At 33.1% G+C, this 12057-nt stretch overlaps 1 protein-coding gene, 1 long non-coding RNA gene and 1 pseudogene across 2 annotated transcripts; 2 read left to right on the top strand and 1 right to left on the bottom strand.

The window, feature by feature from the left end:
• Window positions 1–305: 305 nt before the first annotated feature.
• LOC125195313 lies at window positions 306–1787 on the top strand. Its single transcript, XM_048093479.1, has 4 exons — window positions 306–718; window positions 797–1073; window positions 1154–1291; window positions 1380–1787. The coding sequence occupies exons 1-4, from the start codon at window positions 306–308 to the stop codon at window positions 1785–1787; spliced, it is 1236 nt and encodes a 411-aa protein (XP_047949436.1).
• A 493-nt stretch (window positions 1788–2280) lies between these two features.
• LOC125195312 lies at window positions 2281–3491 on the bottom strand (annotated as a pseudogene).
• A 4413-nt stretch (window positions 3492–7904) lies between these two features.
• Window positions 7905–9571, top strand: LOC125192552. The gene is made up of 3 exons (XR_007171427.1): window positions 7905–7956; window positions 8070–8167; window positions 9260–9571. It is a non-coding gene; the product is annotated as an uncharacterized LOC125192552 (long non-coding RNA).
• Window positions 9572–12057: the final 2486 nt, after the last annotated feature.

Below are 12057 nucleotides of genomic sequence, written 5' to 3'. Positions count from 1 at the left end.
ACTCATCAAATATATATATTATACGTTGTTTTTTATACAGTAATAAAATTCTGATTTAATTGTGTGCAGAAAGTATGATGATAGATGATGAAAATAAAAAGGTTGCGAAATGTAGAGATGATGATAGGATAAGCAATTTGCCTGATGATATTTTAGTGGACATACTATCCTTGTTACCAACGAAGGAAGCTGCGCAGACGAGCTTGATTTCTCGAAAATGGATAGATTTGTGGAAATACACAAGTAAACTCACATTCAAACTAATAAAGAAGCGCAACAAACATAATTTATCCGAATACTTGAGAATGGCCCGCAAACCAAATCCCAACGAGATGGAATCAAATATAAATTTCGTAAACACAATTCTTGAATCGCACAAAGCCCCAACTTTGAAAGAATTCATGGTCGAGTTGGCTTTAATTAAATCTAAGCAACACCATGTGATTAAATGGCTTGAATATGAGTTTATGAAAGGAGTTGAGAGGATGGACTTAAACTTGGGTTTCGGTGTAACATCCTATGATAGAAATGTTGATTGTAGTGATTATCCGGTGTTTGATGAAAAGATGGCTCGAAGCATAACAAGGAGCAGTAGTTTCGAATCATGCCTCAAAGTGTTTTGTTTGAGATGTGTTGAAGTGAATGGTGATGCTATTGCTTTGTTGGTGCGTCATTGCAAGTTGTTGGAGAGATTGATGATTTACCGCTCAAATAGAAGGTTTTTTTTTTTTTCACTTATTAATTTTGTTGATTACCTAATAATATATCAACTAATTAACTATTGTGTCTCTGCTAGGTCCGATGTGGAGATTGGTGGGACGTCACTGAAGCATTTGGATTTGCGGTCACGCGAGATTAACCATATTGAGGAAAATTACAATATTAGAGTTTGTGCTCCAAATCTTACTTGGCTGACGGTGGATCAAAATTCGGGAAGGGTGTTGCTTGAAAATGTCCCAAACCTTGTCCACATGAATTTCTACTGTAGACCTAGACATGGAGATTCAATGTTCCATTTTGCCAACGCAGCCGCACAACTCCAAACTCTCATCATTCACATATCTGATCCTATGGTAATTACTTTTAGCTTTAATATAATCATCACCTTTTATTTTCTTATTAGTAGTACTTCTAATATATATGGTGATGGTAGGTGAGGTTTACGGTCCCTGAGATGCCTAAACTGAAGAAGTTGGTGATCTACGTTCGTACAAATGTTTATTCATTTGTTCCCCTACCGGTGCCTCAGTTTTTATCTGCTTCTCCTTGTCTAGAAGAGCTCAAAATAGAGGTTAATTGATGAATTCAACTAATTAATTAATTAATAGCTGAGTACTCAGCTCTACTTACTTTTGTGATTGAATTATATAATGATGCAGATTAGCGAGATTTTATTCGGAGCATTTCCACAATTTGCATCAACCCCAGATATTTTTGAAATTCCAAAAGTTGGTGAGGGATGTGGACACAAGCAGCTCAAGGTTTTTGTGTTATCAGGGTATTGTGGAGTGGAAAAAATAGAAGAGTTCGAATTTGGGCATTGTAAAACTAGTTTGGAATTGGTGAGGTATATTGTGGAGAATAGTGTGAGACTTGAAGAAATTGTGCTTGGTCAATGTGATCGAATTGGATTGGTAAGAGATATTGTTGATTATGGAGATGAACCTCTCCACAATTACTTCATCAAACCAGCAATTGATCATTATAGATTTGCGGCTACACCTGACCAGCGACAGGCTTTCAAAGACAGATGCAACAGGAACATATACCACCACACATTAAATTGAGTCTTGTTTACGATGGTGCAACTGCGCCGCGAAACTAGGACGTCTAAGATAGGGATATGGATTAGCTCCAATCCATTTCATATGTTATGTTCTAATTTATTTTATGTTGCATTTATTTTATTAAAATGAATTGAGGAGATAAACCATCCTTGCATATATTAATCCCAAATTAAGATCATGAAGATCATTCATATTTCATAGACATATAGTAAATCATAAGTAAAAAAATAATCGAAGCATTAAGATAAGAATATAATCATGCATACCTGATATGATGAGACTATCTATAACTCACTGCTGCCAACTTCCAAGAAAAACATGATTGCCAATTCATACGACATCAATGTCACAAAGGGAAGTATAACTGTGAAATGTAGATGAAGAACACAACCAATAGATAAATTAAACCAATTGAGAGAGCAAGTGAATTCAAGAAATTAGAAAGAGCAATCCAAGAACACAAATCTTATGTGGTTTGGTGCAGAGAAATGCATCCACGGGAAAGGAAGAATTTGATGTTATTGATATCAGCTACTAGCAGTTACAACTCATAACCGAGCTTTACACTCCACAACAAATGTGAAAGATCACCTTTACAACTTACAAAATCTCAATTGAAGTAAAGAAAACTTTGTCCCTTTGTAAGTGTTTACAAAAATTCTATATATATGAAGAAACTAACCATCTAATCTTGATATATAGTCAGTATATATAGCTGCTCCACACCGTGCAATCTATCAACCACAAAACGATATACAATATCTAACAATAATCGATCTGAAACAGACTTGCGACTCGCTAGGCTAGTTTGCAAATATCTTCATACTTGAGAACTCTTCCATCGTATAAATATCCCCTTGTCAATGCACAAAATCTTTCATTCCATTCATTATCTATATGGGGAAGCATCGCCTCCAGATCAATCCTCAAGACATGCTTATTCTCAATCACCTTATGCACGAATCCCTTCTGCTTGTATTGTAATACCCCTTTTCCACCAAAGCTTTACTCTTCCTCCTTCATCAACTCATCCAAAACCGATGAATTTTCACTCGAACCCTCGCCCCTTCCCCTCTCTGTTTACCACTACTAACCACATCGCACAACAATCTAGTATTATTTCCCATTCATCTTCGCCCTACCCTCCTCATCACCCTCGATTTAGACATTCCCTCTTCTTCCCCACCCTTGTCGCTCAATTTGCTTCTGAATCTCCCTCTCCATCTTCTCCTCCTCCTCCATATCTTCCTTAACCCGCTTATTCTTCATCCTCTCTTTAAACAGAGTCTATGAATCGCGATCGAACCAGCCTTTGGGGGTTTCCTCTACCTTGCACTTGCCGCTCTACCCCAAATGCTTGAAGAACTCTGTCAACGTGTGGAATTCATGTGGACGTGATTGCGATCGGCGATATACTCGTTGTAGACGACGGTGGCGGTGATACAGATGAAGTGGTGGCTCCGCTTCATTTGCTCTCGCCGCTGATGATTCGGGTGGGGTTCTGGCCAAAGACCTGCATCTGGTGCTGGTGCGACTCACTCGCTCATGCAATGGCATTTGAATCCGTTCTCGTCGCGGCATTGCTTCAGGCACATCTGGCAGTACCATCGCAGCTTCCGCACACCTTTTCCCTTGATCCTGTTCGCGATTGCCTTTGGGTTTAGGAATTCGTTCTTCCCCATTTCATGGAATCAATTTAGGGTTTAGGGTCTGTGAATTGGATTTGGGAATTGGGGGGTTGGAAATTTTATTTTTAATTTAATATTTTGGAGTAATTATTAATACTCGTTACAGTTAAATAGTATATAAATTTTCACCAAATTAATTTTTGCAGATGAAGTACTTAAAAATTATGATTCCAATTTCCAAATACACGAATTGTTTATTGTTCTCAAACTAGAGAAAATTAATCTCATCATGGTTAACTGAGTTATTATCACGATAATATCACATCAACATACTCCATGTAACAATTTCTATATTGGTTATTATGTCAGCGGCGGTGATGAATTGTTAACTCATTATTTAATTGCTAATTACAACTAATTTAAGATTATGATATTTTAGAAAACTTGTGGTCTACAATTTGATACGTGTAATTTTTATTTTTATTAATTAAATAAAAAAAGATAAAAAAAAACTAACAAATTAGGATTTTGGATGAAAATGTAAATAGTGTTTCGAAAATATCAACACAATGCTTTGAGAATGTTAACACATTGCTTATATTGACGTTCTACGTGTATTATATTGACATATTTTATATACTATGTTTACATTTGTGCTGTACAAAAATTTTAAAATTTTTGAATTTTTTTTCAATTTGACGTCGGAACATATGCAAGTGAGATCTCGTTATAATCATTATGTAATTATCTTTAATTTGATATATGTTGTGTGAGATAATAATTTAAATCGAGAAAGTTATATGCATTTTAAAGTTATGATATATTTTTTAAGAGTTAGTTACAACTAATTTGTTGTAAATTGGCATTGATACCCTTATTGACGTTTTTTTTAATCGTATTGACATTTCGGAGATGATGATCTAAACCCTTAATTTGAATATCTAATGACTATTATTTAGTTATATATAGTTAGCAATTAAATATTGATTTAGCAATATAACACTCTCTTATACAATTAATTTCATTTATGGAGCAATTAATTCTCTGAATATTTGACGGTCATGGAGATAATTTGATATATGTTGTGCGAGAAAATAATTTAACTCGAGAAAGTTATATGCATTTTAAAGTTATGATATATTTTTTAAGAGTTAGTTACAACTAATTTGTTGTAAATTGACATTGATACCCTTATTGACGTTTTTTTTATCGTATTGACATTTCGGAGTTGATGATCTAAACCCTTAATTTGAATATCTAATGACTATTATTTAGTTATATATAGTTAGCAATTAAATATTGATTTAGCAATATAACACTCTCTCATACAATTAATTTCATTTATGGAGCAATTAATTCTCTGAATATTTGACGGTCATGGAAATATAATAGCACAAAAAACTTATACTCCCTCCGTTCCATGTTACTTGCACTGTTGTTTCTCGGCTCGTCACAAACTCCTTACATTATATATAATTTAAATTAGAATTAATGCATTTAATTAATTGTTAGATTAAGTTAAGAGCTCCTTTATTAAGTTAAGTCTCAATACACTTAAAATTCTAATTTAGTTATAAAAAAAAAATTAATCTAAATATACAACCTAAATAAAAAGTGCGAGTAGCATTGAATGAATGTAGTATAATAAAATAATTGTCCCATAAAAGGGGTCCACATGTTACTAGAAAATATTCAAGAAATGCTCGACTTATTTTCACACTAAGTAGGATTGAAGATTTAAATGAAACTACAATAGTAACTACATGAGTCTAAAAAAAGAAATAAAAAAAATAGATGCATGATGTAATTTGACTCATATTGAATGCACTATATTCAATATGGACTTAGTTAAAGAAGCTGTGACTGCCCAATGTCTGCCCATTTAAGAATGCAAAAATTGAAATATTGTACTAGTAGTATTTTAAGAAATTTCATTGAAAAAAAAGTGGTGCGTTTTATGCAGATCTCATAGCATGCTAGGTTTGTCACATGAACAATATCATTACATAGCCAGCCAGCGTGCTAAGGTTTGTGGATTTTTATGACAACATTACTAAGTATATAAATAGAGTGTTGATCTGATGGGCGTCATATTTAAGCGCCTCCTGTAAGCGACAATGACACGGAGCCACGTCACAATTTTATTGCTATATTTTCAATATTTGTTTTTTCTCTTTCTTAATAATTATGCCCTTTCATCCAAAAGTCATATTAATCTCTACACCTTGAATGAGTATTCATCTCCGACACCGACTCCAATATCAGAATCTGAGAGCTCTCATTTATGTAACCCAAAAATGAGTGTTTAACCTTGTCATCATTAAAACTAAAAGAGATCTGCATTTTAGTTGTTCCTATCAAACAATAAAGGTTGAATGGTTGTAGAAATTTCGAAGAGATTCAGATCTGCATTTCAGGAATGAGACAGAGAATGATATATTAGAAAATTAGATTTTTTCCTCTCTTCGCCGTTATCGGCTGAGAATTGTGCACCAATAATGTATTAGAAAATGAACTCTCTCCACTCCCACAATTCTCTCTCGGCGGTTCCTCTCTCTCTCTCTCCTTTTTTGAGTTGGAGAAGATGAATAGCAACCTTAAAGTATTTTTTATTTTGATTTCTCCATTTTCTCCAATTGACGCTATTTTGATTTCACCAATTTATGCAATTGATGCCGATGACTCAACCGCATGTTGGCGACGGGGGTTAGGGTAGTAGTTGGGCGAGGAGAGGGCGTCGAGGTAGAGAATTTCCCTTATGGCGGTGACGACGGGTACATTGGAACTGCGCCTCATTCTCGTCCAATAGCTCAATGGATTTTAGATTTACTTATTTTAGGATTCTGGCTTTCATGTTTACTCTGATTTTAGAACTTTTGATTCTGTAATTCAACTTTAGTTCGATTCTCACTTTATCCTAATTTTAGAATTTGGTAATTCAGGATTTCAGAACTTGGTTGATTCTGAAATCTAGATTTTAGAACGTCAATCTGAGCAATGTTTCGATTTTAGTTTTTTGTGATAACACATTAAATGTATTCGTTTTTGGGTATAGAGTTGAGAGCTCTCATACACTGATATTGGAGTTGGAGTTAGATTCAGTGTTTGGAAAGAGAAAAGAAAGTGATTCAAATGATAATAAAATTGGTGATGTGGCTCATATGTCAGCGTCGCTCACAAGAGGCGCTTAAATATGTCGCCTAAGCAGATTAACTCTCTATAAACATATAGGGAAAAGATATTCGTACATAATTTCTACTTACATAATTCCCTTAATTTTTTAATTGGACCAAACCGGTTTTATATTAACCGATTTTATTATTATCTATATTGATTACTTACTAAATTATCCCTATTATATTTTAAATCTTAAAGTTAAATCTTAACAGAAAATAAACTTGCTATTTTGTCTCATCTAATTGAATCTCCATATCTATGTATCTTACTCCATCATATCCATTATCGTACAACTACGTTGGATCACCTTATTTAGTTTAAAAGTAAAACGTCTCCAACAATTTTTTTTTTCAAAAATCATAACGTTAAATTTTAGTTTTGATTTAGGAATACCAAGTTTATATCTTAATTATTATTTTATCAATAAAAAACATTAACTAATACTAATAGAGTTTCTTTTTGCAGCACTCTTCTAAAACATGGAGTAGTAAACTGTAAAATGTTGTTTCAATTTCTTTTTCCCATTACATTCACATACACTTTCTAATTTTTCAAAAATTGAAGGATTTATAATAATTAAAATTTTAAAAAGTAAAGAATTAAAATTATAACCAGAATATTCTTAAAATTAAAACCATAAACTAAATTATTATTAATATATCATACATCAAATTTTCAATAGTTGCATAATATAGTGAATATTTTAGAAATAATAATACAAAATGTTAATCTGAAATTCTTAAAATTAAATCGTAAACACAAGTACTATTATTATATATCAAATTTTAACTTGTCGCATGACATAGTTAATTGAGCTAATAACTCTAATATTTTATAAATAAACTGAGAAAATATTAATTATATAGCTTTAAGATACTTTATTAAATAAGAGGTAAGAATATGTGAATATTTTTTCGACGAGGTTCGTCTATAACGTTCCACGAATAAAAAATTTTAAGAAATAAAAAATTTACGTTCCACGAATAAAAAATTTTAAGAAATAAAAAATTTGAAAAATAATGAAAAAGTAAAATTATAAAATTCTTAAAATCATTTACACTCAATTATATTTAATATACTACTTTTCATAGGGAGATACTAAAATGACAACGATAATTCAAATGACATTGTACCACCAATAAGAACCATTAGATTCTGGACCAGATTCATCCTTAGCTTGCCACGTGGCAAGCTCTATTTCATAAAAAAAAATTTAAAAAAATGTAGAAGGCTAAAATTGGAAATCCCAATTCCTGCGGATTATCTCCAAACCTAAATCACGGTATGTCCTCCTTTTCTCTTTCTTCAATTTCGGCAGTTAATCTATCAAATCTTAAGCAAAAAATCGCTAATTTCCAATCTATGTAATTCTCTCGATCTCTTTGTTACAAATTATCTCAATCTTAAACAACAATTCTCTCAATCTCTCATTCGCCTGTGTTGCGCTACTTTCATTCTGTTTCTTCAAATTTTGCAGATATTCACTCTCTTTAATTCTTCCTTCAATCTTCTATCATCATTTAATCATGGAGAATGATGTTCCCGCTGACATCCATTTCACTTATTTTGCAAACGGTGAGAATCACATCTAATTGTGGTTTACGTCAATGAACTCCATGATTAATCATTTGTAATCATGTAACTATGTATTTATGGTTTGTTGATTTTGATATGTGATTCAATTTCATGAATTTGATATTTAAATCGTGTAATTGTGTGTTTACAATATGTGAATCAATTTCATGTAATCGTGAATTTTGATATGTGAACTACCGAATTTGTATCTTCCCAATTGAATTCGTAAATAAAATTTATGAGTTTTTAATTAAACCTCATGGAGTTCATATTTGATGTGTTACTGTAATTTAGAGCATGAGTTGTTGTATTACGCCATACAAAATTCGTATGTCAGATTGCTTGGTTAAATATGTTATATTGCTTGCTTACGGGTCAGACATTGTATGGTAGTGTTAGTTGGTTAAATATCTTATTGCGTTGTGCTTGCAAGGAAGTGATTGTTGCACTTTTATTCAACAATGATTTTGCATCTCCTTTTTGCTTGATTACATTTGTCAATGCATAGGTAGCAAATAAATTCCCGATTCTTGATCCTAAACTGCAAAACAAAGAGATAAGAGTATATTCCCAATTGATTCCGTTCGCCAATTGAATTTTATGAATCCCTTCTCCTACGATTATAATTGAAGTTCATGGAGTTGATATTCATACCCAATGACTGTATATTTATGCTTGATTCGGTTAATACGCATTACAGATTTCGCTTATCATATTGCTTGGATATGTTTGCTATATCGCTTGTTTGTGTGTCCAACTTTAGCACCATATTACAATAATACATGTCGGCCGGTGCTTGATTATTTCTGATTTCGTATCGTAGATTGCTTCGAACCATTTGTTATATTGCTTTCTTGTATGTCCAAAATTGCATAACAATGTCATTGATTATGTATGCTTCATTTTTGTTTTACTAAGAGTAATAGATCAATAATTATTTTGTATTACTGTTTGCTTGGTAACATATGTCGAGTTGCTTGCATATGTATTATATTTTGCTTATTATTTCATCCATTCCTTATTCGTGATTTGAGTCACGATGCCTATTCTTTTCATTCTTAATCACTTCTATATATTTCTTATGCTACCCAGTTACTCGTGTGCTTGATTGCCCGGTCAGCGTAAAACCATTCGATGTGAGAAATTCAACACAGTAGGCGACGTAATTGCTTTCTACGATGATTATGCTCGTGCTTCTGGTTTCGACACACGGAAACGTGGAGCCAAATCCACATGCTTATCAACTTGCTTAGATATGTTTGCTATATCACTTGCTTGGTTAATAATGTATCACATATTGCATAGCAATTTGTAATATGTTGTTACCCAGTCAGTTATAAGTGTTTTACCATAGTACAAGACAATTTTTGATTGATTTTGGGTAACATTCGCGATTGATTTTGAAACTACAATTTCACTTGGTTACATTTGATGATTTGCTTGTCTATGCGTCTACATTTGCTTATATCAATAATCGATCCTTTAAGTGTGACTAATTGTTCTAAATCTCAAGGTAGTTAGATGTATTATTTGGAGAGAGAGAATTACAAGCAGATAGAAATATGTTATCTTAGTTGGGACGAGGGAGTAGAACACACACAATTTGAACCACCAAGCATATATGAATTATATAAGCATTTTTACTATCAGCTAGTGGCAAGCAAACTAACTCCTTTTTTTAACCATTGTAATTAGCAAGTCCTATGCTCAACGAACAAAACTATTAGACTGTAGGCTCATTCTTTAGTAAGTCAAGCGGCAAGTGGATATGTAGCAAGCACATATACAATACAACATAAGCAATTAAAGCAACAAGCAAATATACGGTAACACACAAGCATTTTTAAACATGTGTCAAGCAATTCGACATAGTTTTTTTAACCATTCTAATCAGCAAGTCTCGTGTTCAACAACCAAAAATTTTACATTGTTGGCTAGTTATCGAGTATTCCAAGCATCATGTAGATATGCAGTAAGCATATATATACTACAATACGATAGTTTTGGTTGCAAGTACTCCAGCGTGAAGTTCAGAATTGCTCCAAAACCCATCGCTACCACCACTTTCCTCTGTTTCGCGTTCAAAGCTTTTGATAGATTGCTGAAAAATGTGGGTGATCTCCTAAACAGCAGGACCTCCGGGCCATTGGATAGCTTGACCACAACTAATTGAACAAAACATTATTTATATGGTTAGTATGATATTAAATGAACAGCATTGAACAATTATTTAAGAAGCAATTTCATAACATGAAGTAAGCAGATATTAATACATTATCCATAATCATTCGTGAATAGCTCCCTGATCCACACTCATTTTCCTACTTGAGCTTCTATAGATTTCTATCGAGTCCTCTGCTGCAGGCTTTATGGTTTCCTTCCTCTTTCCAACCATTATTAACAACCATTAGTAAGCAAATTATAAACATTTTCAATGCTTTATTGAAGCAAAAATTAAAGGAGCAATTAATAAGCTTGAACTAGAAATTCTAATATACTGAACAATCAATTCTAACACTCGGAGCAAACGAATATGTTTATCAAGCAATTCTAACACACTGCACAAGCAATTATCAATATAATTAAATGTACTTAGCACTTATCATGCATACACCAAGCAAAGAGACCAAAGAGCACACAATTCGAAATAGCTACATGCATACACCACGCAAAGAGACCAAAGGGCACACAATTCGAAATAGCTAAATACTAATGTATTAACAAGCACATTTCCACCATTACTAAGAAATTTAAACACGTGCCTTTTGACCCACATTTTCAATGCTTATCAAGCAATTATAACACACTTAACAAGAAATACGTTTATCAAGCAATTCTAATATACTGAACAAGCAATTCTAACACACTGAACAAGCAATGCATTTATCAAGCAATATTAACACACAAAACAAGCAATTCTAACACAGAACAAGCAATGCATTTATCAAGCAATATTAACACACAAGACAAGCAATTCTAGTTATCAATCTAATTAATTGTATTGAAAAATTAATAGGCATACCAAGCAAAAGAGACCCTAGAGTGGATAATTTTGTAAGAAACAGGACGCAGCAGCGCATTGTGTCAGTCAAATCGGCTAACGGCCGATGATAGCAACGGCGCGAATGACCTGACGAACAGTCCGTATACAATAGTGAAACAATCAACACAAAGCAAATCATTAAAATTGCCCACATTAAGAAGCAATTACCCAATCATTAGAAACAATGCAAACCATTAAATTTCACTTAAAGATTATCCAACAATGGGAAGCTATTGCAAATTGAACCTAAATCATTTGAAGCGATTGCAAAATTGAACCTACAACGTAACATTAGCAATAAAAGCAATTACGCATCCAATACAAGCAATTGATAATCGTACCTAAATCGTAACCACGAGTGCCAGAGCAGCACAGAAAGGGTTGGAGGACCAGTTATGAGTTGCAGGAAGCGACCAACTACACTAGACGAAATCAACGATGTTTAAGGATTACATGAGTGACGGGGGAAGAAAATCGACGCTCTTAATTGCAGAATGTGAGAATGAGAGATGACTATTCAATTTGGAAAGTAGTTTGTGAGAATTATAGCATCGTGGGAGAGAGAGAAATCTTTTCTGAATCTGTTTCCTAAATTACCGCAAATTTTCAAATCCCATATCTGTTTCAATATTTGTAAAATGCCCTAATTACCCTTTCAAGCAATGTATAATTCACTACCAAGCAATTCCAACTCTATTCATACAAATCAATCTAAACCATCTAATTAACAGATCTAATGGACCTAAATCGTGGTAGGTTGTCATTCTATTTAAGGAGTCACCATAGTGCTCCCCGCTTCTCATATATCAAAATTTAAGCATGTTATAGAGAATTAAGCTGCGAATTC

This window comes from Salvia hispanica, chromosome 6, assembly GCF_023119035.1.
Source record: "Salvia hispanica cultivar TCC Black 2014 chromosome 6, UniMelb_Shisp_WGS_1.0, whole genome shotgun sequence".
Lineage (NCBI taxonomy): Eukaryota > Viridiplantae > Streptophyta > Magnoliopsida > Lamiales > Lamiaceae > Salvia > Salvia hispanica.
This window is presented reverse-complemented; position numbering and strand designations above follow the sequence as displayed.

Bases quoted from the DNA above. Each gene is read 5' to 3' on its own strand.
- LOC125195313 (XM_048093479.1), top strand. From the start codon at position 306: ATGGCCCGCAAACCAAATCCCAACGAGATGGAATCAAATATAAATTTC. The intron at 1,074-1,153 runs GTAATTACTTTT...TGGTGATGGTAG, and splicing joins TTCACATATCTGATCCTATG to GTGAGGTTTACGGTCCCTGA. The intron at 1,292-1,379 runs GTTAATTGATGA...ATAATGATGCAG, and splicing joins TAGAAGAGCTCAAAATAGAG to ATTAGCGAGATTTTATTCGG.